At 36.2% G+C, this 18,500-nt stretch overlaps 1 protein-coding gene across 1 annotated transcript in view; it reads right to left on the minus strand.

The window, feature by feature from the left end:
• Nucleotides 1–6,262, minus strand: part of LOC121296098 (copine-7-like) — a 29,934-nt gene extending 23,672 nt beyond the window's left edge. Inside the window, exons 1-2 of the mRNA XM_041221298.1 lie at nt 6,170–6,262; nt 2,924–3,637 (exon numbers count right to left, since the gene is read on the minus strand). Coding sequence (XP_041077232.1) covers nt 2,924–3,118 — 195 coding nt within the window. The 5' untranslated portion in view covers nt 3,119–3,637; nt 6,170–6,262. The remainder of the gene's footprint in view (nt 1–2,923; nt 3,638–6,169) is intronic.
• Nucleotides 6,263–18,500: the final 12,238 nt, after the last annotated feature.

An 18,500-nucleotide genomic window follows, 5' to 3' on the forward strand; every position in this document is an offset into this window, starting at 1 on the left:
TATATATATATATACACATATCTATATATAATATATATTATATCATTATATATATATTATATATTATTATATATATCTAAAAACAAACATATTTTTTTTCCAAAATAAAAGAAGATTCCAGTCTAAGTCATCATACGCTACAGACCAGTAGTAGCATTGCTTTCAATCGAACAAAACAATGTAGTTTAACAAAAAAAGAGAATAACTTGTATGTCCTTTTACTTCTTTTTGTGCTTTCTTTTGTAGTGAGAAATACAAACACTATGGACTTAAACCGTTCTTGCCAGCTGCAGACATCCGCGTTTGAATTTCCTCCAGCCTCCCGCATTGTGCACGTTTACCTTTACCTGTTTTTTTTTTCTTCTAAAATTCCAACTCCCAAATGAAAAAGGAACATTTCTTAAATGTGAAGAGGCATACAGCATCAGTTTCCAAAGGGGCTAAATAAGAACAAGGTCGCAGAGTGATTTCTAACAGCTGTTTTGGGTCACTAAGTATATGGCTATCAAAAGGTTTAGATATATTCACTTGTTGACACTGTAACAATATAAATTAAGTGACATAGTTACATTAATCAGGTTTTAAAAATAATTGTGCGACCTAGTTCTTATTTTGCCCCTTTTCTTAATCATGCTGATACTGTGCACATTTGAGACAGGACAGGTTTTTAAATTGGCATTAAAACTGAAATAAATTAATTTGTTATTGTAATTAATAGGAAGCTGTTAACATGAGTGACAAAGAGGCCAGTTATAATCGAAAAAGAAAATGCATAGCCGTCAAAAAATAACAAAATTAAACAAAAGCAAATTTTTTGTGCCTCTCTTCCTGTGTGTGTGGGCCCGTCTGCCAGCGTACAGGTTTTTATAAAACATCCCAAACAAACAGCGACCTCACAGGGGCCCCAGTTCTGCTGGGGCCCCTACGCTATAGCATAATTTGCGTATAGGTTAATCTGGCCCTGTAGATAACTCAGAACTAGGGGGTGTGAAAGCCAGCAAATTCAATACAGTTTAGTTTTAAGCACTCATTCTTGGGGATCTGAGCAGCAGTAAATTATATACAGAATAGTATAGAGAACACAGTAGTGGGAATCAGAGAGCCACCACATAAGACAGCAAATTCAATACAGTTTCAGTACAGCTCTTACAGCGCTGTGATTTCAATGGCATATTTAGCCTTGGCTGGTTAATGCATGGGGAATCCTCTGGGCTTTCACTTTTTTTGTGTTCAATCTGCTTTGGGGCTGAAAATGAGGCTGGACTGACAGGCAATGGTGCTGAAAGAAAGGGTGACCGCACTCCACAGTTCTCTGACCTTGTGAGCACTTTGCAGAAGCTGTCTGCAGCTGGAAAAACAGCTGGAACTACAGCTGGAATGTTCCAGCCTTCGGCTTCCAAATATAAATGATTCTTCTTCTTAAGAAGACTGTTTTTTTATATATCTAGTTCTGAATTGATTTAGGTACACTGCTGTCATAATGATCTGAAAGATAATGAGCTCCTAATGGTATTTCTTCTGTAGTACAGGACAGCATTGAAAGCATTTCCAAATTACATTTGCATACATTGCATCTTATTTCCCCAGTGATCGGTAATCTTTACCAACCAGATGGCATCAGCCTAGTGGTTCGTATTATTTTAATATATAAAGCATCTCTTTTTATGATAGTCAAGGTCAATTTCCCATTGATAAAAATGGGCTACAATTAGGTACACCATTTTACTTGTTCATATGGGAGTGAAAAAAAACAATGCTTTATGCCATGCATCCACTCCCTTCTTCTATAGTGTTATTCAATCATACTCTACTTAAAACTCTTAAAACATAACCACAGAACAGTTGAACTCTCCACATTCAATAAGCCCAAAAATAGAGTTTATGACCTCTATCCCGACCCATAGAAAAACTTCCTTTTCCAAAATATAAAGTTTAATTTGATAGAGGTTAAGTTCAGGTGGTTCGATTATGTAAGCCATATTTAGAAGAAGAAACAGGTTTCCTAGGCCGTTCACGGGAATCAGTTCCATTGAAAATACATATACCATATAGAAGTCTCTGGGATGGTTTGCCATTAAAGGCAGAGTAAAATGTAATCTTCATGTTGTTTTTAATTTCAGTAAATGGCATACAATTAAATCTCAATTAATGTGAATATTTCAGCTTTTCCTCAGCCAATTGTTTTCCCCACTAAAAAATAACACCTACACCCCCTTATAATAACAATAATCTTTATATACTGCCTTTCATAGTGGACCACCATCACAAAGCGCTTTACAAGCTATGAGACTAGGGTGTGTGAACTATGCATCAGTTGCAGAGTCACTTACAACGTCTCACCCAAAAGACGGAGCACAAGGAGGTTAAGTGACTTGCTCAGGGTCACAGAGTGAGTCAGTGGCTGAGCTGGGATTAGAACCGCGTACATGCAAGATACAAGCTTGTTTCATTAACCACTGGACCAGACTGCCTCCTCTCCTTATTATACTGTGTTAGATTGTGTCTTCTTCAATTAAATCCCTTGACAATCACCCCTATAAAGACACATGCATTTATCACCTTCAGAAATTCATGAATTAATCTATTGTCATACAAATCAAATCAGAGCCCATGTAAAAATATTCAGCCTCTGAGAGGCAGCGGTTAAAAGGAATATGGAACTCTTTTGAGACAATCCTTCATATGAAGGCATCTGGAAACTGAGAGCCTAACATTATCCGTCTCTATCAATGTCAGTCAGATCTCATCTCTGTCCATTGTGACTGGAACTGGCAATAAGGAGATTGATCTTTCATATATTACACAATACAGGTCAGGGATAACGTTTGCCTAGTAAATCAGTGTGTGAGATGTTGTGATTGCACTACATGTCACTGTATAGGTGTAAAAATAACTCTTAGGTTGTTTCTGTGGAAGGACTTACCTCGGTCCACTGTCCCTGTGCCTGCACCAAAAGGACCACACTGGGGTCGGATTTGTTTAATGTGTCCCGATCCAGAAGAGCTTTGCAGGACACCCGGAGCTCTACTTTGGAGACACAGGCTGTGGGGACCATGGAAAGGGCAGCCGCTGGAGACGCTAGGTCCTGGATTTCATTCATCTTGGTATTTGATGTCATTAGCTTGGGATAGCTTTGATTTGGGAGGTGATCCTATTTGTAAGGGTCCAGATTCAGAAAGCAAAAAAGTACCTCTCTGTAGTTGGAGTCATCCACAAAAAAGGAGGATAATATTATACTGGGAATGATACACTATGACATGTAATCTTGAATTTCAAACAAAATACTTCCTATCTTCAAGACAAACACTTTAAAAAAGGTGTAGTAGGCATACAATACGTCAGCTTTTCCCAGAGGAATGATATGGTGTGTCTGAGTGGTCGATAAGTATATCTAAAAGGTAAAGTCCAATTCATTACCTTCCCTGTTGGAAGTAAAATATAAGGTATGGTAGCAAAGGGCAGTATCCAAATTCTAAAATGGTTATATAAAAAAAAATAAGTTTTATAGGTCCTAAAACTTTAAATGCAATGGTAAAAGAAAAGGCAAGTCTTTTAAAAATAAATTCCGTCTACGAGATTCACTGACGACTGTCTGGTTAGAAGCATTGTTGATGAAAACCTGTCCCACAGAGAAGATCTAAATTAAGAAAGAACAAAAAGACTGTTAAGAATTGTTTCCAGCTGACTTATCACAAAGAGGATACCCTGAACGATTAAAAGTGAACTGTACAGTTCAAATCAACAAAGACATCATTAAATCATTAAAAAGACTGTTGCTCTACAAAACACTACTAGGAAACCACAACCACGTTTTTAATCATTGTGTAGAAATTTTCATTTCACATAAATCTAACACAATCAATAGCGCCTAGAAATCAGTTACTATATATATATAATATATATATATATATATATATATATATATATATATATATATATATATATATATATACCGCTTTTTTGCTTAGGATTACCACCCACTGTTAAAATTAAATGCGTTAACTACTGATTCACATTTACGCTTAACTGCGTGTGTATGTGTGAGTGAGTATACAGTATATGACATCTCTACCGATCCTGACAATTACCTAGATATGACCACAATATGGTGATTAATTTGTCTCGCATGCAACAAAACATATTACTGTATCCATCTGTGCCACTAATTATAGCACGGGGAAGGGTTGTATAGCATTCATTCATTCTCCGAGGGCTGTAGCCAGCCATAAGAAATCACCGCGGAACTTGGCAACTAAATGCATAAGGGGAACGTTTATCTTGACAGCTAATTGCGAAACTACTGCATGTGTTAACAAAGTAATTAGTTTAATTTACGCAAGACTAGACGCGTGATGATGTGTCAATCCTAGCGCGAACCTGCATCTGGTTCAGAACTCACTTTCAGCACCCAATCTAGAGGACAGCTCCCACGTCACTGTTCTAAAAGCTTTCTAACACCTGATGACGCCCCAGTTCTGAGTGACAGCGTTCACAATTCGACAGCACAGATTACCCCATGTGGGGTTATCGGATTCCCCAGTGTACTAACCGATCGCTCTTAGTCATTCCTGTCTGTGCGAAATACATTTCGAAGTTGTTTACATCCTATACAAATCTATACTAATGAGTACCGTACACAATCTGCATTTTAAATTAACATTACAAATTTCTATTGACAAGGAATTCTATAAAGGATTGGATAAGTCATAAGCGTTACATAAATGACAATAAAATAGCAACGCGTGATTTTGAAACCAAATAGAGGGCACCCAATTAATCTTGGCTACTGTTAATTGCACATGTAACATTGCTGTTGAAAAAAAAAATGAAGATGAATTACACGAGTTGTTTCGGTTCAAGTCACAATACATTAAAGGGGGATCATAATGCTAATTGAACACACAGCTGCATTTAAAAAAAAAAGAAAAAAAACAGGTAAAAAGGTTTGAGCCACTTGCTCTAATACTCTGCCCCCAGTCGTGCTCAAAATAGCAACAGTCTATGAACATATCAAATGTGATTGTACTCCCTTAGCTAAGACTTTCTGTCCTTCCGTGTTGCATTCCACAGAAACTTTTCGAAATGCAATATTTAAAAAGAATGATCAATAATAAAACCACGTCATTAAAGTTTTAAACTTGAATTCCAAATACTCTTTAGTGTCAATACACCAACTCGACAAGATATTCAGTTACATTATATAGTATTTGGTCCATAAATAAACCATTTAAAACAACCGTAATGATGCAAATTTTTGTGTTCTCTTTTTCTAATGATGCCCTCAGAGTACTCTTCGAAAATATATTGTCATTTATAAAACAAGACGGGGAAGGGTATTAAAACACAGATTACTGTGGTACATGCATGTATCCAGGGCACGATGTCCTGGTAAATAAATAAAAAAGGTATAATATCACTAACCAATTATAATATAGTAATCGCTAAAGTTCTGATCTGTAGCACAGTAACGTTGTGAATAGATAGTGTACGTCGAACAACAATAGAGAAAACGAATCGCACACAAATCGTTTCCGATGGCAACAACATAAAATACTGTTTTCATTTTATAATACCAACATCCTGACTACCAAAATCGGTCTATTTCAATTCATTGTTCAACAAAACTGTGGCACAGGCAGAAGGCGGAGTAGACTCTGACGTGTTGGGAAGAGTTATCTCCTAAATTCTACATTATTGTTGCCTTTATGAAAGGGCATCCTAATAAACACAGGAACGGGCATAAAATATCAATATGTGTTTTCTGCATTCCTCTTTGATTTTCAGCAATTGAACTTGACATTAAAACTGACAAATTCGATAATAACACCACTTACTGTAGTCAAACAGTCAAATCTAATAAAGACTAAAGAAATAAAAAGGACAGAGACTATACAGGATAAGACAAAGCTCGATTGGAGTTACACTTACCCAAAACTATAAAACATTAGTGCTACAGTTTGTTAAAATAACATACTTCAGAACCAGAAAGTCAAAATCAATAAAGAAACAGTACTGTTTATTATTATTACACACGGTCTATTTAAAAGTGTGTTCAACATTCGAGGAAAAATAAATTCGATTCTGGTACCACCAATTCACTCAAGCACTTTTCTTTATCCAAGCAATATTCGTAATTTTCTTTTTCATTATTTTGAAATGTAATGCTCACCTGATGTAATCTCTCGAATTGGTTGTTTAAACTCTTCGTCCACCAGCTCCTAGTTTTCCCAAACTCTCAAGTGAGAGCAAGAGAGCGAGTGTATGTATGGGAGAGGGAGAGAGAGAGAGAGAGGCGAGGAGGAAATCTCTGCTCAGTTACTTCAAAAGCTTCCGTTCCAACAGTAACCACTAGAGGGAAGCACTAATGTAGATACATGCACTGACCACACAGTTGCTGGACAGGTTGCGATATCGGCAGACAGAAAGTATTGCTGTGCTACAGTGCGAACAGAACTGCTAACGCGATGACGCAACTTGAAGTTTTCACTACAAATCGTCAGCAGCACGATGTTTTCAGATGGAAAAATCGCACCCGATAAATCAGGGCCAAGATATTGCATGCGGGCTCAATACTCTCAATTAAATGTTTGGGAATTAATCATAAGTGTTATAAAACAGAGTACAAACGCCTTTTCGTATTGATGTTTATTTTAGTGTTTTGTGCACATAACCTATTAAAGAAATGCATCAATGTGTTTATAATCTGTTTCAAAATATCAAACTTTAAACACTTCGACTGGCACCATTCACACAAAAATGTTTACAAAGTGCAATATGCATTTATTAATCGCTACAGACACAGCAGGGTGCAGTCAACGGCGTCCTCTGCATTTGGAATGATACTGCGGCAGCAAGTGCGTTCTACAATGTATACTGCAGCATTCTGCTATTATTTTATCTATTTCAAATGCCCCATACACTTTCAAAGTTGTTAATCTGAAGATGTCAATCTTATGAAACGGAGTCAATACTGTATAAACACAGGCAGCTAATTTACTCCAGTCCAACTCAGCTCCATTTTCTTGAAACGATTTTACTTTTAGCACAATCTTCAAAACCCATAGTGGTTGCTGAAGACCGTTACCACCATGGGGTGTGACGCAGTCAAGCCTTTCACAATAATCCCGTTAACACAAAACTGGCATGCTGTTATGTGTCAGCGTTTTAGAGGAATGCTTTTTTTTTTAACTTTTATTTTTTTTGCCTAATATTATTATTATTCCCCATGGTGAAAGCATTTCACAAAATAAAAAAGTTGTCCTTTCCTAATTTTACCCGATTGGATTATAATGTTGGTATAATTAATATATCCTATATATTTTGTGGTTTCACTAATCTCGATAGTGGTCACGCTAATAAATTATTGAAATGGATAAACAATATCACATACTGTACTATTTGAAACAAAAAGGTAAATTATGGTTAATTTTGTGATCTGCGTTCAAACAAGGCGCTGTCCACATTTCAAGTGGTTCTGAACGCCGTTTTCAACCATCGCTTTCTTTAGATTTTTCTCCTAGTGTAAAACCAATGCGGTTGTTGAATTGTAAAACTTCTACTGTTTACTGGTTAGAATGTTTTACCGCTAACCAATCACTTAAACAAAATATCGCCTTCTTATCTAGGCAATTTAATATAGCCTAGTTACCCTAGTACACCAGTTCTTATACTATAAGATGTTATTACCTCGTTACTAAACCCCAAATCTACATGCATACTACATGAAGTTTCAAGTGCAATAGCAGAGATAAATGTATAAAAAATAACTGTATGACTGATCGGAGGAGCCCCCTCATTCTCCTTCTTCGGGCGTTGCACAGCAATGTAAGAACAGCCATTTGGATACGATTCAAACTTATAGCTTCATTAGAGAAGATTTTTAGACAGCCAAAATAATTGAAAAGCCCTCCACGTCCATTGTGAGAAAAATGTTGATTGTATTTCCTTTTACAGCCTGCTCAAACGCTTCCATGGAGAGTTTGTTCGTGAATTAAAAGCATTGGAGCTTATTAAATAGAATAGTTCACTCTTCAACAGTTACGACACATCTTGTTAATTGCCTTTTCTTTATCTGTTACGAACTTCATAAAGCGGGCTTGGAATGTTAAACTATAACCGAATTAAACGATCGCCTATGTTTGCCTTGTGTTTAATACACAGTTTATCGTTTATAATTAAAAGCAGCACATTAAGTTTTAGTTACTTTCTTAAATCCTTCATAAACACTATTTGCGTGTGTAGTATTAGGCGAAATGTTTTTCTTCTTGGTATTCTGCACCCGCTATCAAATTAGCATTTTGCCATCATTCATCTATTTAAATGATACTGAAATGTATTTGAATGAAGAAAAGCGCATGGAATTGGGCTGGGATCTGGAATCCTAAGCGCGGGTGCAAACGTTATAATGAGATGTAAGGATTGTGACTTGCACTTGGACAGTTGCTGACCCTCCAAAAACTTTACACCTCCACTTACAAGGTGCTGTATAAAACCACACATCTTCAGAGACCTGTCTTTGGTCTCAGGATGACAGCTGTAGTTCACTTCTTGATGCAGCGAAGCTTGGATCTTAAAGGCAGGAAAACCTTCAGAGGAGAAAGGCAAGACCGAGAAGACCCTGCAAATTCAAGCTCAGGGACACTTTGTTTGGGGTGCTGGAAGATGCGGTGGTAGGATTATCGTTTCACTCCGCAGGTCATCCTAGACCTTAGAACTGAAATTCACCTTTTCATCACCTGGTTGTCTGTCTTGGTAACACCGACGGCATTGACTTTCTCCACTATAGAGGACCATATGGCCTCTTTGGTAGCCTAACTGATATTGGCTGAGGCTTTTCCAAATAACTTAATTTCATGCTGAGTGATCTCAGCCTTAAGGACTCGCCGCTCCTCCGCGGAAAATGTTTCTTTTCTTTTGGACTTTGCTACCCTTTTTGTGCTCCACAAATCATATACAGCGCCTACTGTTCCACTAAATATCCCGATGCACAGGCGGCGCTGACTGAGATCCACATTATCATGATTGCAGCTCATGTTTGTGCCTCTTGAGTAATTGGCATTGCTCTTAAGCCTAAACGAAGTAATTGCCTGGCCGCTAGGCAATTTGTATTTTGCAGCCGCAATTAGTTGCACTGCACCTATCCTTATGTCAGCCCCCTTAATTTCAATAATATTAATAGATTTAGGCCAGGTCACATCAATGCACAGGATGCTTGAAAAGTACCACAGGTTGGTAGCTGTTTTTTTTTTTTTTTTTTTTTTTTTTACTGCAATAAAATTGAAAATTTAGCACGCTGAGGCAGCGAATTATGTGCGACTAGATTATATGATACCATCATGGGGCTGAAGCTAGCCTCACCTCATCGCTCAACTTAGAGGCCACCAAACACATTTCACTCTTGACCTTTTCCTGGCAAAGCCTTCTGGGGGCAATGGCATCAGCGGTTAGAGATTTGTTGACATGCATAATCGGAGTCAACAGCGGGACTTTGAAGGGAGATACCCGAAGGAAATCAGGTGCTGCGATACAAAGGTGACTTTAGTGGCTTAGTAAGGGGTACTCGTGCCCCTGGTTAAGATCTTAATTAAAGGCACTGGAAGTCATGGAAGTAAAGTGGTCCTTTCTTAAACCCTGAGACTCTACATTTGTTTACCGTATAGTTTAGAAAATTTCACAACATAAAAGTAATTATAACCAAGGTAGTACATACCTGCTATCTTCTCTTGATCTTTCCCTTGGATTCTCTATATTTCCATGTATATAGATCTATATATATATATATATATATATATATATATAATATATATATTAATCATATACCCACTACACTCCGAACAACGAACCCGTTATATATATATATATGTATTATGCATTTCTTTGTATTTAAAGTATTATGGATTTTCTTGTTGTTAATGCATTCTGTAAAGCGCTTTGTGATGGTGGTCCACAATGAAAGACGTTATATAGAATAAAGATTGATTGATTGATTGATTGATTGAATTGGTTGATCGCATTACATTAGCTTAACTGTAAGAAGATTCAGTTTGTGATTTTATTTTAAACGGTTGTCGTAGTTACTTTTTATAATTTAACATCGCTATTCTGTGTCAGTTGTAAAAGATGACGCCACTGGGAATTTCAGGCTAATGGCTACGAACTCTGAGGGCCACACAAAGGGTATTCATCTTGATGACTCTTTTAATCAAATGAATCCATTTTAAAACAACACAGTCGTTTTTTTTTTTTCCTAATTTGCATATTCCACACAATCTGCAGCAATTCTATTTGAAGGTGTTAAGTAATGTTAAAAAAAAAACCTTACACTGTCTATAGTGTATTGACTAGAAGTGTATTCATACAGTACTGGCAGAAAATATAGAAACATTTGTATAAGTATAGTAATATAAATGATGCCTCAAATAGAAATGTGTTACCATAAAAACAACGTTTCAACTGGAATTCATATGAATTTGCAATTGCCAGTCTTAAAATAATAAAGACATCAGGACTTTCTGCATTTATCCTATTAAATATTTAGTAGCACATTGCAACTGTCTAGTTTATAACAAAACCTAGTATATATGGTTATTACCCCACTAAGAGTGATCTAAATGTATTCTTAAATATGGACATAATTACAGAGAGAACAGACCAGTGTCTGAAGCAGAAGAGCAGTTGGCCTCTTTGCCTTTTAACTAGTAAGCTGGGAGTTTCTTCTTAGTACCGTGCCTGCATTTCCTTGTCTTTTGCATGTGTTGCTTTCATGAGGCTTTGTCTGCTGCATTCAGAATCCTCTTTCAAAGGTCTCCCCTGAAATAATTTTTCAAAAAAAAAAATTATAACAATCAACAACAAAACAGCTTAATCCCTAAAACAAATATATAGCCTCATTCTGCACTGTGTGTGTGTGTGTGTGTGTGTGTGTGTGTGTGTGTGTGTGTGTGTGTGTTTAATAGATTATCTTGTAATCAAAGTCAGTACAACATCTGGTTTCATAAACCCTGATTAGCCGTGATCTTTGTCTGCCTTATAACATTATGTAGTCCAAGATTAGTGCTACCAGCTGTTAATGTGTCAGTATTACATTTATCATCACTTATCTAAACGGGTTCAGTGTCCTACAACTACTTTTTTTTTTCAATGAAGATGAAGCGAGTGAAATTAATCAAGACAGGCAGAACAGTCTTGGAACCATTAGTTCCAGGTTGTTTTTTGTCAGAGGCTAATATCATTGCAACAAGAGAAAGTGGGTCAGTTAAGAGTGAACACTGACGAATGAACATCACAAAAATTAAGCTCTTGGGTTTGCCTTTTATTTAGGGAATGCATGTCTGCTTAAACCTGACCCTGGGATCAGTATCGTATCTTGTTATGTCCCATAGAGAACGACAGAGGGCTTTTATTTTCTTTTAAATTATCGATTAAATGGTTGGGGTTTTTTTGCTGGGTAAAATATGTAGCTTTAGCATGAAGGAATTATTGTTGTTGTACAGTATGTCTATTATTTTCTCATATTTTTTCATATCGTGTTAAAAAATCTGCACATGTTTGTAATATAATTTTACCACATTATTATTGTTTTGTATTATAATTGTACCTGAAAAGTTAAAATATTTGTACAAAAACGAGTTTCTTGTATTATAGCCAAATGCAATTGGTAACTTTTTTAGCAAGGTTAGGTGTAAATAATAAAAGTTTGTTGAAGATACAAAATCAATCCGTTATCGTTCACAAGTAGAGAATGAGAGACAGACAAGATTATTAGACTCCTGTATTTTGCTTCCAAGTCAAGTTTTTTTAACTATGCAGAAAAATTAAAAGAAACTATTCTTTATCAAATTCTTTATAAAATGTATTCAATGTCCTCAATGCTATAACAAGATTTGCAAATACTGTTAACGCTGGCCTGCACATTGTGACCACTGTGAACAACAAAATTCAGTACAGCTGGAAAAGAAGAGAAAGGTAAAGACAACAAAGATGTTAGCAGTGAAAAGTGTGACAGATTGTCAGGAATACAGTTATTTTGTTTATCCCTTCATCTTTCAAATATGATCAAGGCTGATGGGCGAGAACTCTATTTATCTTGTTTTATTAAGTTAGTCACTGTTATGCTTGCCAGCAAAAGAACAACTTGGATCAATTGGCAACAATCGAAAACATTCTTCAATGTTTTCCTGGGATTTTGTAATACTGAGTGGGGTGATATGAGATCAACACATCATTTAAAACCTCCAGATCTGAGGAGACTTTTGACTTCACAGTGAAACTTTCCTTCAGAAGTGGCCACTTTATTTCAAAGCAAAAGCTGTTTCAATTCCAGCCTGATGGATAATTCTAGCTGGTAAACAGGAGATCAAGGAGAGGACACGCTCTCTTGACTGGACATCAGTCATGGGTCAAGAATCCTTGGGTTAATGCACGCTCGCTTTCCTGAAGAAAAGCCCTATCAGATTGTAGCAATTGAAATAAGGGGGCAAAGAAAAGGCTAACCCTATTGAAACAGTGCTTGAGTTAATACCTCTAGGTTCCAAGTCAGTCCTTTAATTATTCACTTTATAGACCTCTTATCCACTCAATGCTGGCATGGAATAGCATTGTTTTTAGGTGTTTTTTTTTATCATTGCTTTATTTACTCAATCAACGTGTAGAACAATTTACCCTACAGCCCACAGGAAGTAAATGTATAATGAAGTGGCAGGATACATTATCTTCCCTAGAGTGAAAATAAAGAAATCTTAACAAAAAAGATAATTAAAGAGGTTATTTAGTTTTGAGTTTTGAATATGCCATTGGGTCTTCCCTTTAATTCAATACGAGTTTATTTCCCTGAATCAACCTTAGCAGTGAACAGCCTTTTCTATAATGCCAGCACAATGGCTTTAGAATATTCTACTATGATTCTATTTAGGTAGCCCACTGTCTGGTACTAATATATACTATGGTAGTGCAATGGATTACCAGTGGGTATTAGTTAATACCATTTTGAATATGCTAACACTGGGTTGCCTTTCTACAGTGCCTTTGGCTTGCTATTGTAGTTTCACTGACAGTCATTTGTTAAAAGATATCATTCTGTTCCAGGGTACCATTATCCTGTCCACTGGAAAGGTAACTGGGAATGCGCCTGATCGAGCATGTATGTTAGGCTGTTCCATGCGGTCTTTCTGCATTTAAGACTACTAAAGCATAACTGTTGCTCTTTCTTCTGTCTTTCTGCTAGTAAAGATGTGCTTTGAGTTTCATGAGCTGATTGGTAAGTTAACGCACAGTTCCAAAGCTCTGTTTACCATAAGGGAATGTTTATAAACTCTCTTCAAAAACACAACTGAAAAAAAAAATCTGTGAATAGGGTACATTTTAACTTGCCCCCATGTTAAATTTGCCTTGGCCAGAAGCCCCATCACAATATGATGAACCAGCATGCCTGCAGTTATATCAACCTGCTATAAATATCTTCTCTATCAAACATACCCAGCATGTAGATAAGCTTTCCAGCATAGACCACAGGACTGAGTGACCATGGATAGAATTCTGATATCAGTACTGTACATGTTTTATTGAGTCTGCTTAAAAATAAATATTTGGGTAGCTTTAGATATTAAAGTATTTTCCTCCTTCCCATTAACAGAACATGCTTCTTGCAAGTCTATTCTCATATTCTGTTTGTTGTTTAGTTGTTTAGTTGTCCAGTCTTTATTTTCACCTTGACTGTGCAACAGTATGAGGCTGAAGCTCAGACTGGATGAAGCTCCCCAAAACTTGAAAAACGAAATGAACCTCAGAACAATAATACAGAATGATCACTTTGCTGTATTCTCCAAGGATTCTCTGTTAATAAGACAAGGGTACTGGTGCAATTAGGGAGGACAAATAACAAGCCAAGTCTGCACAGAAACTAATTATTGCAGGAAAAGGAGAGGATCCTGTCCTTGCTCCAGGATATCAAAACTAACAACCTTCCCTTCATTAGGAAGCCTCCGAGCTGCCTGGCACTGCCGGAGGAGAAAGAGAAAGGCGTACAATTGGCGACCATTTATAATTTATCAATGTATCAAGGTGCTCCATGGCTATTGGTCGCTAAAAACATTCTCCCATAGTGCCGCCAAATTAACAGCACCTCTTTATCAGAGGGCCAGGTGGATTGGGAAAATGCCATTTATCTTTTAAATTGCTCCCATAACAGAGAGAAATAAAAAAAAAAACGATGCGATTGATGTTTTAATTGGTGTTTTATATAAATGAATGTGCTGTAAAAAAAAAAAAAAAAAAAAAACTTTTCAAGGAGACACTGGGGTTATTTCCTCTAGTCTTGTAGAGTTTCAATATGACAAGAATTTGCTGTTTGTAGAGCAAGAAACCTAAATGTGGCATTCTTGTCCGCAAAGCTAACAGAATCGTTAAATCTCAGATTGTCGGGTTTGACAGCAACACACGTCATGCAAGCAGGTTTGATTTTGACACTAGCAAAACCACCATATTCATCGCAATGGATTTGGAAGAAATCAGTCTGGGACTGATAAAGAACCAGCTTTGTATTATTGCAGATACCTGTTTTACTGAAGATCCATCGCATCGCTGATGAATTATCATTGAAGATCCTGTGAAAAGTGATTCCAAGTTAACACAGAACAAGAACTTACAGCAGTCTGCAGACTAAATTAAGAAACCATCTAGACTGGGGGTTCATATTGAGTGCCACTGTTCACGTTTAGGTAACCATTCTGTCACTGTTTTTGTCAAGATGGATGGGTGATTTTTCTCCTAAATTAAAAAGTATTTTTAGCAGATGAGTCAATTTCTCACAGCAGAGTACATAAGCATGTATCTTAAAGAATGGATGACACATTCTGGAGTTGATTAATATACCTTGGAATGGGAGAATGGGGATATTAGGGATCTCGTTGTGAGGTAATGATGTCTGCTCAACAGTACTGGGAATAGCTTTTGATAGACAGTTGGAAGGGTTTGTGAGTCAGTTATAGATGTGTTTTTTTCTGCAAATTTAATCTTATAGTAGTAATACCCATTTATATTCAAAATTATATTAAGCCTAAAACAATATCCAAATCTGTGAATAGTAAAAATATTGTATTGTTGATATAAATATATTCTACAGCTACAATATATTTTATGTATGGAAGGGTAAATGTGTACTTTATTAGCACATTTCTTAAATAAATACAATAAATACAACTACAACAAATGTATTTCATTATGGGTCCTATTCACACAGCTTTAACTCCTGTGTTATTGAATGTCTGTTTTGGGTTTGATTTATATGAAATTCTCTAAGAATGTCCAAAGATCCAATTACAGTGCATGTCAGTTTTTAAAGACTGGTATGACTGCTGGCATTTTAACACAAAGCAAAGCAAGCTAAGTTGTTCAGTAGAAACTAAAACATATTTTGCTCTGGGGTCAGACTAATAACACTGCATTACCCCGAAGAAACACTAGCACACCATTACATATCCAGAGCCATTTTCAGAGCACAGATATACTTGTGTATTACCTGACATGGCAGAATGATGCTTGATGTCTTCTTTATTACAGAACAAATAAGATCTTTGAGGTAAGTAAAGAAAATACCTTCTTGATTAGTAACATTACATATTATGTTTTAACATTATAAGGGAATTAAACAAAGTAGATAAAATAGAAAAGGTCATAGACAGGATAACTAATGCCTTAGGAAAGTAATAGAATAACTTAGCCTTTTTGTCTTGTGGTTTATATTGTCTCTGTTAAGTGTCTCCAAGCCACATATTATCCTGAATCTACTTTTGGTTGAGAAAACACATTGGTATGCCATTAAAATACTATGCAGAAATCCTAGCGGAAACATTAGTAAACCACAGGGATTTTGTAACACAAAAATTAAGAAGATAAATGTAGCTTTCTGAAGGATGGTACGCACCTAATATCACAGACCATTTAATCTGACAGGGGATGAATACTCAACTCTTTAGCTGGGTAATAAACATTACATAATGCAATTAGTACAACAAATTGATCTACAATTACAACTCCATAAAACTCTTTCTAAATGGCCTGCAAGTTACAGTTTTGCTCATCTGAGAATAATGTTTTTTTTATTTGACTCGTTTATGGGTTCTGTGCCACTGACTCGGGAAGCAACTTCTTAGTTTGTTGACAAAAAGAAAGATGAAACATAAACACAAGGTTAAGCTAGGCTGACCGTTACTGTTTTATTTCATCCATAACTATAAAATAATATTTGAATATATATTAACACTAAAAGTAAGTGTTCTTTCTCAATGTTAAAAAAAAAAAAAATTATAATATGGTATAATAATAGATGATTTGGAGTGCTTAAGAGATTAAAAAGGCAAGGGTTACATTAACATGCTGTACAGAAATGTCAGCAAATCAAGCTTTTTGATTAGTAGAGCAGGATACTGGGAGTTACAATCCAATTTTATTGTATTGTGAATATAACTTTATATCCCATATTATATGTGCAGTTTTGAATGAAACAAAGTATAGCACATTTCCATTTAAAAAAATATGATTCTGTAGTAGCTTATATATTCCCTTGCGTTCCTTTCTTTCAGGTAGTCTTGTACTTCCTGGGCTGTTGTACACTTCTGTTCAACTCCTTCTCTCTTGTCATTAAGCAACCAACTGCTGCCCCTTATGTATTGATATCACTGTATCCCACTGGTACTTTTTAAATGTCTCAGCACTGGAAGAAATAAACATTTCTCGGAACGGAATTGTTCCAAAAGGATGTAGTGACTTAAAGAAAGAAAAACATTTAGTCACCCTTAATTTCCTTGCTACCTTTCACACTGACTGTCACATTATAAAGACTTTTAATTTACCTGTCGATACCAGTGAAGCACTGAGGCTTTGAAATATGCAATAGTGCATTAGATTTCCTTCACAACCCAACCTTTCACCTTGAGAGATGTTGACTGCCAATCAGTCTAACGTGACTGTCGGAAGCCATTGATGAAGTCACCCACAGAATCATGAATGCGCACATAGACATGCATATGTTCTTGTGAGTCAGTGACACATTCAGACAAAGGTGCTTTGAAATGAATTGCTGCCTGGATCAACATTGGTGGCTGTGATGTATGTAAGTAGCTAACCAGGAGATGAACTAGTACTGTCCAGTGAGACTCCAAGCTGATGCAGCAGAGTGGAATCACACGGTTCCAGTCTTCTTAAAGAGGAAATCAATGCTTAGCTTCAATGTTTTGACTGGCTCAATACAATTATTTTAACTAATGCCAAACTCCCAGTAAAAATACATTTTACATTATCTGGCCAGAAAATGCAAGGGTCCTTGATAAGATCTTATTAATCAATAGTAAAAGAGAAGTTAATTTTAAACACAACATTCATATTTTAAAACATGTTGTTATAAAGCCATTGAGACTTTGGTGAAGCCATATGTTCCTACTTCCTGAATTACAACCATTACACAGGAAGTGAAGGGTAGAGTACTTCCATGAGATGTATAGCATTGTGTCTGAATAACCCTGGTAACCATGGTAAATTTTCTTATGCATTTCCCATGGTTTGCCTTGTTTTTGTATTATGTACCAGGCTTTCTGGGCAACATGAAAATAATGGGAGGGCATCTTATAATATCTACATAGGTTATTCAAATGAGACTCTGTAATCACTAGTTATGTCATCTGAACTTTCAGAATATTTTTAGTTAAAATAATTCTCAATTTCTCTCAACCATTGTATTTTATTATTTGCTGTATTTATATCATTTAACACATTTAAGCTAGCTTTAATTAAGATCATTTTTAATGCTGATGATTTCTCTTGTGGATTGCTCAATCAGTAAGGAATACTCTTTTGTGTGTGTTTCTATGGCTTTAACAACTTGAACTGAATTAATAAGTATTGAAGGCATGTGTGTGAGTGGATGCTGTTTGAAGCTGTATGTACCGGTCAGATTAGCACTTGTTTTGCCCACTGCCTCTGTGTGTGTGTGTTCTTTATTTCAGCCCTGACCCAGAGCCTGTGACGCAAATCATGCTATTGTTGAAAATTCCCAGAAAATAAAAACACTCTGAAATTATTTCAGCTTTAATTAGTTTGGGCCCTAACGTACCCTGCATTATCCTGACATTTGTTTTTACTCATCAGTGTTGAGCACCCTTGAGCTGCTGTGGTGATTGGAGAATGTCAAAGCTGCTCGCATTTCAGTGTTTTTTTTTTGTTTTGTTTTTTTAATATCCTGATTCCAATCATGCCTTTTACTTTGAGACATGATTACAGCAATGCTTTAAAAACGAGTGTTCTATCCTGTATATTATGTGGTATCCATAGTAAAACCATAGCTAAGTGTAGTAAAGGACAGACAAAAACAATAATACCATCCTAAGAAAAATCAGTGAAATAGGGTACATATTTAAAAAGGATAGGAGGTGTTAGTCTGCTTGAGTAGGTAATCTACAACAAGTTGGGTTGCCTTTACCTAGCACCAGTAATCCATAACATAAAACCAC

The sequence above is a fragment of the Polyodon spathula genome, chromosome 21 (assembly GCF_017654505.1).
Source record: "Polyodon spathula isolate WHYD16114869_AA chromosome 21, ASM1765450v1, whole genome shotgun sequence".
Taxonomy (NCBI): Eukaryota; Metazoa; Chordata; class Actinopteri; order Acipenseriformes; family Polyodontidae; genus Polyodon; species Polyodon spathula.